The sequence below is a fragment of the Lepisosteus oculatus genome, chromosome 26 (assembly GCF_040954835.1).
Source record: "Lepisosteus oculatus isolate fLepOcu1 chromosome 26, fLepOcu1.hap2, whole genome shotgun sequence".
Lineage (NCBI taxonomy): Eukaryota > Metazoa > Chordata > Actinopteri > Semionotiformes > Lepisosteidae > Lepisosteus > Lepisosteus oculatus.
The window spans coordinates 2,591,496-2,605,624 of NC_090721.1; the positions used below are offsets into that span (position 1 = coordinate 2,591,496).

The following is a 14,129-nucleotide window of genomic DNA, read 5'->3' on the forward strand; positions in this document are numbered from 1 at the left end:
CTACCTAAAAGATACCTACTGAATGTACAGTAGCCCAGACTTTTAAAATAATAGTTTTACATTGAAACGAATCACTTTGGGGGTGGGGAAAGGTAAAGTTGCAGGTAAATGTTGATTTTTATTATTTCTATGTATTTTTATGTGAAGCCGGCAAAATGTTTTTCTTCTTTTCCAATCCGGAATCGCCAATTGTTAATCTCTTTACTCTCTGGCAAGGAAGATGTTTCAAAATGCAAACCCATTTCATTCATTCAGATGTGCACCGCAGTGAGCACCCCCTGGAAAAATGGCCAGCAGTTTGCTCCAATAACCCAGCCCACCTTGAGCTTGCTTTCCTTCCAGATCTCATTTTGTTGCGAGCATTTCCTATTGGTCCCATTTGTTCAGGCACCTTATCTCTGCATTCACATGGGCTCTGTGTAATGAAACTGTCTGAGCCTTAGAAATTCAAACACTCACAGCCTCCCTAAGGCTTCCCCAACAGGGCTTTGCTGGAGTGACTGAGGCCTTTTTTTAGTGTTAATGAGTCTCCTGTCTTGACAGATAGACCTCAGGAAATCACATGTTTTTTTTTTTTGTCATGATTAAATTGTGTACAACAGTGAGACGTGAAGGACATAAAACTCTGTGTTAGCAGCCCCACTGAACAACATAAGTAGGCTGTTTCTGTAGGACTGAGATAACTGTCCTGTAAATTTGTAGTGACTCTTGATTTGGAAAATGGGTTACTTGTGAGTCTGCCCTGATCTGCAGTAAAAACCATATTACAAATCCAAAATAAAGCATTTTTCAGCAAATAAAAGGTGTACTCAACAATTTTTTATAACAAGGAATAAAGCAGGAGATATCTCCAGAATTCTACACCCCAGGGCAAAATACTTTGGAAAACGCTATACTTTCAAATAGCTGTGACTCATTTCCCAGAACTCCAGAAACCTTCAGGATGACATACAGTACAGACGTTGTCTGAGAAACGGTCCGCGAAGAAAGGCAAGACTCCACCCAAAAGGCTGCCTTCCCTTCGGAGAGACACGCCCGTGCGTATTTGTAATCGTGCTTGCGGCTGGAGAGTGGAGGTTGAACCGGCGGCTGCGGTCTGCTGTGCTCTCCTCCTTCCCCGGAGCAGTCTCACAGCAGCCTCGGCTCGCGGTTTGTGTGGTAGAGCGAAAGGTCATGCTTTTGGCACCGAGCTGTGCTCTGCAGTTCCAGAACGCCCTGGCCCGGAACACTGGAAATCCTGGCAGACCCTCTGCCTCCCTTCATGGGATCAGCGCATATACAATTGCTCACCTGTTGAAAAACATTAAATAGCACAAACCTCCTCTTATCACAGAAAAGCACACGAGCAGGTTGGCTTGACAATAAGGTAGCTCCTGGTATTTATTTTTTTTTACTAATGAGACCTGTAGCCCATGTCCTGTTGTACATTTGAAGTTTGGGATTATCAGTATAAAATCAGCTTTGTCTTGGCGCGGATACCTTCCCCTGTCCATTTCCAGTCTGCTCGTCCTTGCAAAGAGAGCTGAGCTGTTGGATGAAGGACTGTTGGACACGGCTACCTCTGGATCCGTTTGTCCCCTGGTCCCCCAGTAGAAGGAGCTGGCCTTAGCAACTCTAAACGATGCACACAACACAGAGAGGTCAGCCAAGGAGGGAAGGATCTCTCGCAGTTCGCGAGAAGCGCCGAGTTCAAGTGCGGACATTTAAGACTGAGCAGAGGCCGCGACACAGGTGCGCCTCAACACTGCTTGTCAGATTGTGCTTGCAATTAAAATCGAGAAAAGCGACAGGCTGTCACTGGGTTCCTGTCCGAACTCGTGTGATAGACCGACAGTATTGTTCAAAAATGAGTGTACCGTTCAGTGGGAGAGCCCTCTGTATGAATTTGAAGTATAATACTATCCATGTAATCTATGATCTTGTTGTGAAAACTGTTTTAGAAAATATACTGTAGTCACACTTTGCCATTCTCTACTTAAGACAAAATGAACAAACAGGCTTTTGCGATTTACTTAATTTTGTACGATTTTATGTAGATTTGACTCAATTACAGTTTTACAAAGGGCAACAAATATATTCAACTAGATAATTTCTTAAATGTACTGTACTTTTAATCGAGACATTCTCCTACATTGAACAAAATTGTTACCTTGACTAACGGGATTTTTATTCTGAAAGGTTTTCCTCCTGTGAAATAGGAATCGTCAAGGCTTGAAACGTCAGGGAAATGGCAGAACTACAAATCCCAGCATGACCAGCGCCAACGTCAGAGCCGGCCAATCAGATTTCTCACAGGCAGAGCGGTTGTGCTGCGATTGGAATATTTCAATGTTTCCTCTGGGCATCAGCCGCAGTGCTAGTGGAATGAAAATAATTTGACACATTGAGCAGTATAGTCCCAGCACAGCAAATCGCTACAGTGCGAGAGTACGGAGAGGACCTGTTTCTGGAAGACAGCATCCCATTAGCAAAGCTGTTGTTTCTCTTGTCTTTATAAAGGGGTGCACTGCAGCCCTGATATCGTTCCACAAACCGCACCAGACGCACCAAAAAAGTAGTATTTCCCCCCAGGTAGTGAATTTCGGCTGCACGACCATACCGGATTAGTACAAATGGCAAAACGCAGTACTTTATTTATCCGAATTGTGGAAGGGAAGAATTTACCTGTGAAGGACATGTAAGTAAATGACGTCCGTTCTTCTTTTGAAAATTAGTTTGCGTAGTCAAATGTTATTTGACATGGAAGCTAAACCAATTTATGTCGTTTTTGTCTACCCCAGAGTGCGTTTTATTGACACACCTTCTATAGTGAAATGCACGGGACACGTACAATGAATAAGGTTTGCTGAGACAAGGGTCAAGGTGCAGATTTGCGGGTTTATATCGTTAAATCGCACTTTTCATCAGGAGAAAATCATGTACTGTAGGTATTATCCCGTACATGTTATCCTAAGGTAAAGGCGTGATTTAGTGCAGGGAATCTTGCACTTTTCGTGCATAGCAGAATTTATTTCCACGTTAGTGCACCTAGGCAAAATGATAATAACAGAAACAAAGGCTTTATTTGATCTTAGAAGACGAGCTGTATTACATACGAAACACGACAAAAACCTATAGGTTTCTAATAGACAACGAGGACATCTAGGATATTCTCTTAAGGGCAGTAGAACACGGAATATAGAAATACGTCGAATACGTGCTGTAAGTTTGTTTCAGGCACTATAATGTATGGTGATTTGGTATGGAATAAGTACGTATATATTGATTTTCTCGTGCTGTAACTTTACATCTGGGTTATTTTACCGTTATTGCGATTCTGTCTTCAATGTCATGCGAGATGAGGGGCGCGCTGCCGTTTCACTGTTCTTTCCCAGTTTCATGTTTGTCCGTGTGCATGTCGGGGTGTCTTGGACATTTCTTTTGAGAACAGGTGTACTCTCCCAAGACACCCCGATTTTCGTTTGCTAAGGGAACCACAGTCAGTGGGTGAACATTTAACGTCTCAGCAATAACGCTGAAAGTTCAATGGATTGGATTTACAGTAGGTGACGTCCGTATGTGGCGCTGTACTGTATAGTACCTTTTTTATAATAAAATAGCCAAGTCTGTTACCATTGCTAGTTTTTTTGTTGCTTCCTTGTGTCTAATCAAATTACAGACACTCCTGTAAGTACTACAAAGCATGAGGTTGCTTTTAGCTTTCGTCTTGCGTTCTACGTACACAAAGGTGGCTCAGTGAGGTGTTGGGGCACGGCAGGTTTCGTACTGGTTCACATACTGCACTGAGAAGTACTGAAACAAAGCAGTTCGTGTTTTTGACGTCCTGTTGACTATATTCTTTAACTCTCCCTATTCTTTAGGTGAAAGTGTTGGCTTCCACCGCTGTTTGTGTGTGGAGGTGGGGTATCTGATTATGCAGCAAAACATGAAAACTGCTATGCTCTTGATTATGTTTTTTTATATGTTAAACAAAGGCCTTTTTGCTTTTGGTGCCACAAAAATCTTTCTGTATGTACAGTATTAATCCAGTCTTAATTAGTCCCTTTATTGGAGTCTTTTGTATGCTGTGTTGCAGCAGTACGAAAGGGAGTCACCTGATTACATAGGACACCAATTGTGGGGTTTCTGGGAAAGATTCCTCCATGATCAAGCCTTAACATCTGTATAGCAAAAGCATGTATCTTTACTCAGTGTGACTCAGTAGCACTGATCAAACAGAGATTCAGTCTCACTGTTTTTTCACACTCTTGCAGGATTACAAATACCACTAAAATGTGCCAGTATCTTCACAATGTGCTCACTAAACTAAACATCACCCTCAGTTTCTAAACCATACCTTTGTTTTGACCACTGAAGCAGGTGAGTTGTTCAGTCAGGTAGTTTAGAGATACACAGCAATTCCCAAGAACCCCACAAGGTCATTCCAGCCTTAATTGAACAAATTAACTTACTAAATTGAACTCACACAAACCCAAACCTTTACACATTGATGATTAAGGGTGACTTGGTGTTTGTGTCCCCTAGTCTGTGAATATGTTCACAGCAGAGGTGGTAACCTAGTCATTACATGCTATTATATTGGGCATTTGTGAGAAGAGATGTGGGCATAATGATTTTCACTCCACATTCCCTTGGCACATCGTTTGTCCCTCTCCTGGGAGCATAGTCTGGTGCGGCATTTCCCGACGTCCTCCAATCTTTGTTAAAGAAACAATTAGCGCAGCGAGTTCTCTGTGAATCACCAGGCTAATTTATGTGTGCTTTATTACTGTCAGGGTGAACCATGGAAATGAGGTTATAAATCCTTCTAATGACTCCCACAGTGCACATCCCAGAAGAATAAGATTTCACTTGGGGAGAAACGCGGCATTTACAATCCCTCTCCCAGACTCTTCAACAGACATGGAATGAGACGTAGGGAGGTTCTTCCCCTACTTCTATGAGGCTGTGCTTCAGGCAGTCTGTGTGCAGGCGAGTCAGGTTATGTGGAAGCATGTCATCACTTCCAAGGTACTGATAAGCAAAATCATCCTTTTCATCAGAAATACTGTCTTATTACTTGGAAGTGCTAAGATGCTGTGTTTTTTATGATGTGGAATCCTGTGAAACTGACATTTTCCAGGGAAAACAAGGGACACCTTTGTTTTAAACCGGAATAAGTTTAGGTAACTGAGTTCGTTATTCGGAAAAAATCCTTTACCATTTTAACTGTGGAGTTAATGAAAAACTGTCATCATGAATAAGGTCATACATTTTCAAGGGGTGGAAGTGGTAACGATTTATTTTCAAATGTTTCCATAAAAAAAAGAACATCAGCTGTTTGCTTTCCTTTGGACTCTCGGGGCCTTACACCAAAGTGCCTGAAGTATGTCAGTGAGCTGTTGGTGAAAGGATGTGTCTAAATCAGCACTACTTGCTTGGTGTGTCATTTTACACTACTTTTCATATCCTGTTTTGCATGTCCTGTTTGATTTATTTGTCCATTTCCTTCCTCAAACATAATTTGCTCCCATTAAATAATAGTCTTAACTATTATTTGAAGTTTAGGAGATAAAGAAAGTAAAGATATTAAACAGCTCCATACAGATCTTGCAGACCCAAAAGTGGAGAGTAACGTAGGGAGCTCTACGTAGGTGTAGAGCATAGCATAAGTGTTAAGCACCATTTAAAGGTTTGATTCCTGGCCGATAAACTTGCTCTGTTTGAGACATGTTGTCTTCTTTGTCAGCTGCTGTACGTATGTGCAAATCACCTGTTCTGGTTTCCTCTTGTAGTCCAAAGGCAAACTGGTAGGTTAATTGGCTCCTGGGAAAGTTGTCTCTGGTATGAGTGTCTGCGTGCCCTGCAGTGGACAGGCATCCCATCCAGGGGGTATGTCACCTTGCACCAGTTGCTTGCCGGATTAGGCTCCGGCTCCCCCAGCACACACACCTGTACTGGGTTAATGGATGGTTGGATTTATGTGTTGTGATATGGGGACAAGAAAGAGAACCAGCCAGGAATAAGGTGCATGTGGAACTGTGAATGCTAATGAGCTGCTCCTTTAATTAAGAGATTCATTCAGAAAACAGCACAGCAAACTCTTGGAGTTTATGACTGCAGACCCAAGGGCAGTGCCTGCGATTTTTTCACCCGAGTTTGATGTATAAACACATGATGCAGTCTGCCTTTTTCTGTGCAGCCAGGGGAAAGCGGGGGTAGGGGAAGAAAAGAGGAGACAGGGGGAGAGAGCTGAAAGAGCCTGCCTCCCTGGGCTGACCTTTCTGGGGCTTTAGAGGAGCAGTGTCTGGTGTCCTGGGTGTGGCTGTGAAGTTCAGCAGCGTCCAGGTCTGACTTTGAACTGCCAGGCTGCAAAGGCCGCTCTGATTCCCACTGCTCAGAGTGGAGACACGTACTGTACAGTCGGTGCCAGGTGCCCTTTCCGCACATTCCCGGAAAGTGAGATCCATACAATACCGTCACTTTGTTCCTGGGAGATCTGAGAAGTAGCCTTTTCTCCAGATATTAACTTCGCCATCATCTCACTGGTAGCAACACCCTCCAGAAAATCCCTGGCAGAAAAGACAACTCACCTTTCCTTCACTGCTGTTGAGCCAGTGAGCAAGAAGGGTCATTTGTAAGAACGGTTCAGTTTATGTGTTAAAGAGGGTTGAAAGCAGAGACTGGCTGAGCTGAGCCCAGTGCCCATGGGGCTTACCACATCTGGAGACTCAGTTACCAGTATATTGGAAACCAACATATCTGCTGAAAAACTATTCTTGAATTAAGTAATTAACTGCAAAACCGTTTTCTCGTTCATATTGGCTATGAGTTTTGTAGATGAAGTCCACCCACACCTACAGTGTAGCATCTGTTTATAACAGTTCCTGTTATTTTTACCTATGTAATATTATACTCATGCTTAACTACTACTGGAGGGTAGAATCTTATATACATTTTAAAAGTAGTTTTTGGCATGATTAAAACCTATGGGTACAGAAAGGAAATGTTGCCTTTTCTGGTGTTACTTTATTAAAAATGCTTTAGTGTACTGTTTATTTCTATTGTTTATGTATTAATATTTTTACACAAATACAAAATACTAATAAATTAGATATAGGTATTTATAAATTAAATGTGTTACTACTCTATCAATATTGAATGTTCTATTGATTTGAATAGCTGATAGAAGTCTGGAAAGAGTGAACTGTGTGGAGTTGTGGGGCAGTACATTGGACTTGCCCCACCCATTCATTGGAAACTATTCACACAGATAGCATTGCGTGTCTTCACTGAGATGAGGGGTTATTAGGGGTTATCAGGGATACTCACTCCAGTACAGCCCTGACATCATTGGTGAGCTCAGCCTCATAACAAGGGTGCGTTTAGGGACCTGGAGAGGTATAAAAGAGCTATTTGATTGGTTAATTGATGAATTAGCCGATCGTTTGGTTGGGTGGTTGGTTGGTTAAATTGTGAAAATATATTATATTATATGATTTATATAATCATATTCTCTAATATGTTCATTTACAACCACCTTGCTGTGTATATGCCCAGAGCCTAACATTGCCTTAAATAGCGTTAAGTGTCACTAGAACTATTTTCTGCTGAGATCTGAAACCTTATGCTTGATTCTTGACAATAAGGCAGGAAACTTGACGGAGTGTCAGAAAATGAGTATTTTCATGTGTGTTGTGAGCTCTGGAAGTAGGCACCTCTTCTCTTTGGAAGGCTGACTCAGAATACTGTCTCACAGTTGTGCTCCCAGCTGTCTGAACACCAGTTATAGTGTTGCTAAGTTGCTTTCAGTCAGAAGTGATTCATGTCATCAGCCATTTGACTGTGAGGTCTAAATGAAAAAGCAGAAATCAAACAGGAATAACAAAAACCTATCCATTTCATTTTGTTCTCCATCAGTTCCTCTTAGTTTTTTTGTGCAGTTGTATTAGCTCGAAATTAGCACTTGGTGGAAGCCATCAGACAGTCATAAATAAAAGTTCAGTTCCATTAAGTGAGAAAAATATGTATCATTCTTTAAATAAATCCACTTTTAAATCTACTAGATGGATCTCTGTGTTTTGCCCTGTGTTTCATTTGATAGCTGTAGTCAAAATTAGCTGCTTTGCTTGCTCTTCCCTAGGCAAGATAAGTACCAACCAGATTTTAATACTTTGGCAAAAACTGATACAACATTTTTGAGCTGATTATTGGACTGTGAGTGTCCCCCACTGGAACTGGATTTTCACGAAAGACAATGACGAGACTGACCATTGACCAGTTTCTCATTAAAGTCTGTTTTCTCTGTAGCACTGGGAGCAGTGATCCCTACTGTGTTGTACGGATCGATAATGAGGCCATTATAAGGTAAGTGTAAGACAGGGGATGTGGTTTGTGTGTATTGTTGTGATGCCTAAACTCACCATTTCCTTGGTTTTCGTGATGTGGTGAATCTAGTTGCACAATACAGTTCTCACATAGAATTTCCTGTGCCTTTAATTAGATCTGAATTAAGGGTAGCAACTTAATCAATGAAAAGCATTTCCTAAATGAAATAAAACAATATATTTAAAAGATCTATCAGAGTTCATCAGCTTTTGAATATTTCATTTAAGAATTAATGTAAGAAGGTAAAGCTGTGTGATGGTGCAGTGGTAAGCATTGCAGTGGTGGGATCATGGATTCAGTTCTGGCCCTGGGGTGCTGTCTGAGGTTATTTTCTAGCCCTTTATTATTGAGCTCTACTAGACTATTTCTACTATTCTGTTCTACTCTATGCTTCTGGTTTTCACACTTTACACTGTACTTGGGTCAATTAATAAATAAAATATTTCACCTGCTGAGAATGTTTCCCTAGAGGTGTGCTCTTAGGTCAATGAAGCTATGAGCACACACTCAACAATGAAAAACACTAATTCAGCAGTTTGTGCTGATTAAACTTTGAGCCAAACAAAGTAAGCAAAAAAAACACACTCCCTCTTCATTAATGGTTAACTTATGACCTCTCTAGGCATTACTTGTGTTGTTTGCTAATGTTAACTAGAGTGTGCTGGTAGATTCCGTACTAAATGGTTTAATAACATTTTGACTTTTCCATTCATGCTCTTTTCCACATTGATCCTGTTTATGATGAAAGTTTACGAGTAGACATTAATTCCTTAATGAAAAAGCTGCTTGGAATGTAGTTTCAAGCTGCATCTGTGCATTTTGAGTTGCCATGGCTTGAACAAACAGATAATAAAAACATTTCAACCACTGCTTTCTTGGAAAGGGGTGAAGATGTTGTTTAAATGCCAAATACAACATAGTGCGGTTGTTAATAACTTATCGGCATAGATTAAAGATATGTCATGTCCTTTTCTGACCTCCCCACAGCAAAGATTGAAAACCAGAATTTTTCCATTGGCATGTTCACTTGAGTGGAAAACTGGATAAATGCGCTCAGGCTTCCCAAAGTTTTCCAACTTGTGGCTGCGACTGTTAGTGTTATTTCTGGGATTCGTCCATTGACAAGGTCCTTCCATAGCTCTGCATGGATCCCACAGCTGCTTGGGAAAATCGCAGGTTCAAAGCCAGGCTGTGCCACCAGACAACAGGAGCCCCCATGACAGGCCAAGGACTATGTGTGGCAGGTACAGTGTAGAGTTGACGAAGAGGTCTGAACCACAGTTGTCCACCTAGGCCAACTTCTGTGAGTCAGATGTTCTCCCCTTTATTCCAAGCTTTGTGCCGTCAAGGCTCACACTGGGAAGAAAACCATGGTTTAGTAATCAAAGGCATTTGTTATTCTCTTTGATATTTTATCCATCCATTTTCTAAACTGTTTTATTCAGTACAGGGTCAGGGGCGAGCCAGAGCCTAACCTGGAAAACAAAGGGCACAAGGCAGGGTACACCCTGGACAGGAGGCCAGTCCATCACAGGACAGAGAGACACCCCCAACCAGGTCCAACTTTGCAGAAGCCACTTATCCTGCCAGTACAGTATGTCTTTGGACTGTGAGAGGAAACTGGAGCACCCAAAGGAAACCCACAGGAACACAGGGAGAACATACAAACTCCACACAGACAACACCCCAGAAATGGAACCCAGGGCTGTAGGGCAGCAGTGCTGACCACTGTGCCACTGCGACACCATTTCATATTTCATGTGGAATTTTGCCATTGCAGGCGGTTTCTCAAATTTGCCAACCAGCTTCATTCTCTCTCTTCCTTACAGGACGGCAACGATTTGGAAGACACTCTCTCCGTTTTGGGGCGAGGAATATAATGTGCACCTTCCTCCATCCTTTCACACAGTGTCCTTCCACGTTCTGGATGAGGATTCCCTCAGGTACGGCCTCCACCCCTGGCCACCGATTCCTCGGATTTAGCCGAGCGTTGTACCAGAGGGCATTTGAGCAGGGTTTTTGTGATGTAACCTGTCAAATAACGATGGAGGCCATAAACAATAAAAGAAAACCACTGCAGTGTGGTAGTTTATGGAGTATCTTACCATTAGGGAGGATTCTGACTTAGAGGTGTTCAGGATTAGTCCCACAGACAGCAGCTTCACAATTAACCTACTGTTTTGCCTTTTTTTTAAATTAGTGTAGTGACACTTTAATTTAACATAGCAATAGTTATTTAATAAACATTAAATTAGAGGTACCCAGACTGTGATAGTTAAACATCTGATTCATTTTGTCTTCCAGCCGAGATGATGTCATTGGAAAGGTGTCCATCACAAAGGAAGCTCTGGCCGCCAAGCCGCAAGGTGAGGATGTCCTGACAAAGAAACTTAAGACGCTTAGAAAAGGCCACTGGGTCAGCCTGTATTTTTGACTGCTTATTGACCCAAGAGCCTCATTAAGATGTACCTTCACCTGTGTCATTAAGCTATCCTGTGGATTATGGAGGATGACTCAGTAGCTCCAGAATCTGCCTCTCCGTGCTCGTGCCCACCATGCGATTTGCTTTGTTCCAGTTTCCAAATGTGAGTTTTGTGTTGGTCACCAGTGTGGCGCAGTGATTAGCATTGCAGCTCTGCGGCTCTGGATTCTATTCCTGGGGTGTTGTCCCACAGTCCAAAAACACACAAGTAGATAAATTGGATCGGGGAAATTGGCCCTAGTGTGAGTGTCTGCATGCTTGTGTGTGTGTGCGTGCCGTGTGGTGGACTGGTGTCCCGATCAGGGTGTGTCCTGCCCTGCTCCTATTGCTTGCCGGGATAGGGTCCAGCTCACCCATTAGCCAAAATTGGAAGAAGCAGTAAGCATATGGCTGGAGATTTGTGTTGTTATTTTGGAGGCTGGCAGGCTGAATTATTTGAAACTTTTCTGGAGTATTTTGTTGGCTTCATTTAGCCCCATTCCAAGCAAAATCATCCAGTTTCTCTGAGTCTGAAGCATATAATTAGGATTGATAACCTACTGAAGACCTTAAGGTAATAGAAGTATAGTGATCCATTTTCCCTGAATCATCCTGTGTGGTACAGGGCAATAATTGAAGAGACTGTTCTAAATTCGGCATGACCTTTCCTTAACTCGGTTCAGTGCCTTGAGCCACTTACTGTATGTCTCTGTTATGCAGAGTCTGTATTATTCCAACAGTTGTCTTTAAAAATCTGGTATCATTTGAGAAAATCTGACAGAAGGTTTTCTTATGCACCCAGGTGCACATTTTTCAGGCAGATATCTGCTCCAGCCGCTTCTTGAAGGAACCCAGGGAGTCGACTTCAGCAGCATGGCTGTCTAGGTTGTTTCATACTCCCACAACCCTTTGGGTTAAGAGGTTCCTCCTGTTTGCAGTTTTAAATGCACTTCTGCTGGTTATCCTTTTGTTGGTGTTTCACTGTTTGTTCTGAACAAATCCATGTTGTTGATTTTGCCCACACTTTTGAGGATTTGAGGATGTGAGAGGCCCACATTTGATTCAGTGTTGAAGGTTTTGAACTGTAATACACAGCTAGTCATTTTACACCCTTGTGGTTTATTATAAGGTCACTTCAATTAGGGGACTATCTTGGGTGATACTGAATGCACATAACGGTGCTCATACTTCGTCAGAAAAACAACAACAGTTTTACTAAATCTGTTCGCGTTTACCTCTGAGTGAGTAACCGTCGCTGACAAGGCTAGGAAGTGGTGACTCACTGGGATTAAGGAAGCAGCAGTGTCAGATCTTGACCTAACGATTCCTGCACGCTGGGACTGACATACCGACTGACTCAGGCCACAGTGGGGACATCCAATATCGTGACGAGTTTGGAAAGAGAAGAATTAGGGCATGCTCACAGCTATCCCTCTGGTGCTGACTGGAAGTGTGAATGTGTCTCTGGCTGGGATAAATGTTTGTTTTTCCCCTAATTTAATCCGATTTGTGCCACATATGTCATTAACACTATGTGCTATGTACCTCTAATGCATCAGCTCTTCCAGTTTAACTAAAGACACTTGTTTACACATAAGAATAAGATTATGCGCTAATCTGAAAAATTAACTCTTTGACTTTGCTGTTTTATCTGAAATTACAGGGTCCTCACTGTGCTGACTTGCCTGTAGTGTTAAAAACACTCTCCTGTTCATACAGTAAATGTCTACATTTGTTTGAAACAGTAAACTACTGTATGAAAGTCACCCTTTTGAGCTGGGTCATATTAGCAGGGTATCCAGCTGTTACCACAAGCGCCGGTTGCGAACGGAGATGGTGGAGCTGCAGGTGTGCCCTTTTGAAGGGCACCCAGCTGGGGATAGCTGGCGCTCATAGTTACCAAAGGTCATACCCAGTGTGCGTGAGTGGGCGAAGTTGCTCATTTCATTTGAACATTTTTAATGGAAGACTCAGACAACTCTGAAACTCCGATCACCCCACCCATGTACAGAGCCTGTTCATTATTATTTTTTAATTTATTTGGCTGATGCTTTTCTGTAAGGTGACAAAGCATTAGAGTAACCAAAACACATTATTTATACGAGGTAGAGCAGAATGGTGGTGAGGTTGTTTGCTCTGCTGTCATAGATCTTGGATCCTAAATGGAAGTTATTAACTATTTTCTGGAGGGATAACAACGACAAGTCAGTCTTACCTAGCTGCACCTAATCACCAGTATCACCAAACTATGTAGACTGATCTCAAATGCCCCCTTTCGCATTCGTCTCAAGCATCTCTCCTCTGTCCCATCTCCACCCAGCTGGTTCTCTCAGTCTGAATGGGTTCAAGCCTCCTTGTGCTGTGGCCATTAGGCTGCCCATTAACCAAGGGGGTTAAGACAAGCTTTTCTCACAAATTAATCCAGCCATTCAGAAAGCATTCAATCCTTGAATGTTGTTGTCCCTCGTGAAGATTTGGTCTCCCTGTATTCAAGTGGGTTATTGCCACTGACGTTCGAACATGTAAATGTCGCACATCTCCAGCATTACAATATTACCACTTAACCACATTGTGGAAGGTGTTGCTGGGGTATTTCAATTTAGCCTTCAACAAAAATTATGCTAGGATGCAAAAAAAATGACTAGCTTTAGCAACTCCAGCGATGTAACGCTAGATAACAAAGGGCAGATCCAACACCCATAAACATGCTGTACCATAAGCAGGATTAAGCAGATCAATGTCTGCTTTATTCTGACCCTATGTAAGTGTTGGGAAGCCCTTGCAGTGTGTGTTCTGTAGGGCAGACACAGCGCATGTTGCTGTCTTTATTGAGCTCAATAAAACTGAATCTGCACAAGACTGTTTTCTGCTCCTCTGAGGAAGAATTTCCTACAACACCAGGAGATCAAGTTGCCTCTCACCCTCCACAGACATGCTAGCTCATTTTAATGCTGTGCCTCAATGTGTTTGTGTGTTTCCCTTGCAATGAACTGGAAAAAGCAGAACAAAGAGTAGTGTACTCGTGTCTAATTTCACAGGGATTTTGTGCACCAGTTTACTGAGATTTTTAAAACGCTATACTTCACAGTACTCGCTAATTAACACTGGACCCATTTTTCCCAGTAGCTACTTAAACTGCTGTAAAACCTGCGGTCATTTACATTTTATTGTTATGTGGTCCAGCAGGTGACCCTGCAAGGCACAAAAAAGCGAGAGAAAAGGGAATCCACATGACACTCCCTCATTAAAAGTGGATAAAATATTGTTTTCTGGAGTAGGATAAATTTGGAATTAAATACTG

The 14,129-nt window shown here is 42.3% G+C and overlaps 1 protein-coding gene across 2 annotated transcripts in view; it reads left to right on the forward strand.

Moving 5' to 3' along the window:
- The first annotated feature begins 2,322 nt into the window (after nt 1-2,322).
- rasa4 (RAS p21 protein activator 4) overlaps nt 2,323-14,129 on the forward strand; it is a 32,412-nt gene continuing 20,605 nt past the window's right edge. Inside the window, exons 1-4 of one of the 2 annotated variants that reach the window (XM_015367850.2) lie at nt 2,323-2,677; nt 8,290-8,346; nt 10,197-10,310; nt 10,672-10,733. In XM_015367850.2, coding sequence (XP_015223336.2) covers nt 2,613-2,677; nt 8,290-8,346; nt 10,197-10,310; nt 10,672-10,733 — 298 coding nt within the window. In that variant the 5' untranslated portion in view covers nt 2,323-2,612. The remainder of the gene's footprint in view (nt 2,678-8,289; nt 8,347-10,196; nt 10,311-10,671; nt 10,734-14,129) is intronic. The other variant, XM_006640969.3, reaches the window with a different exon arrangement.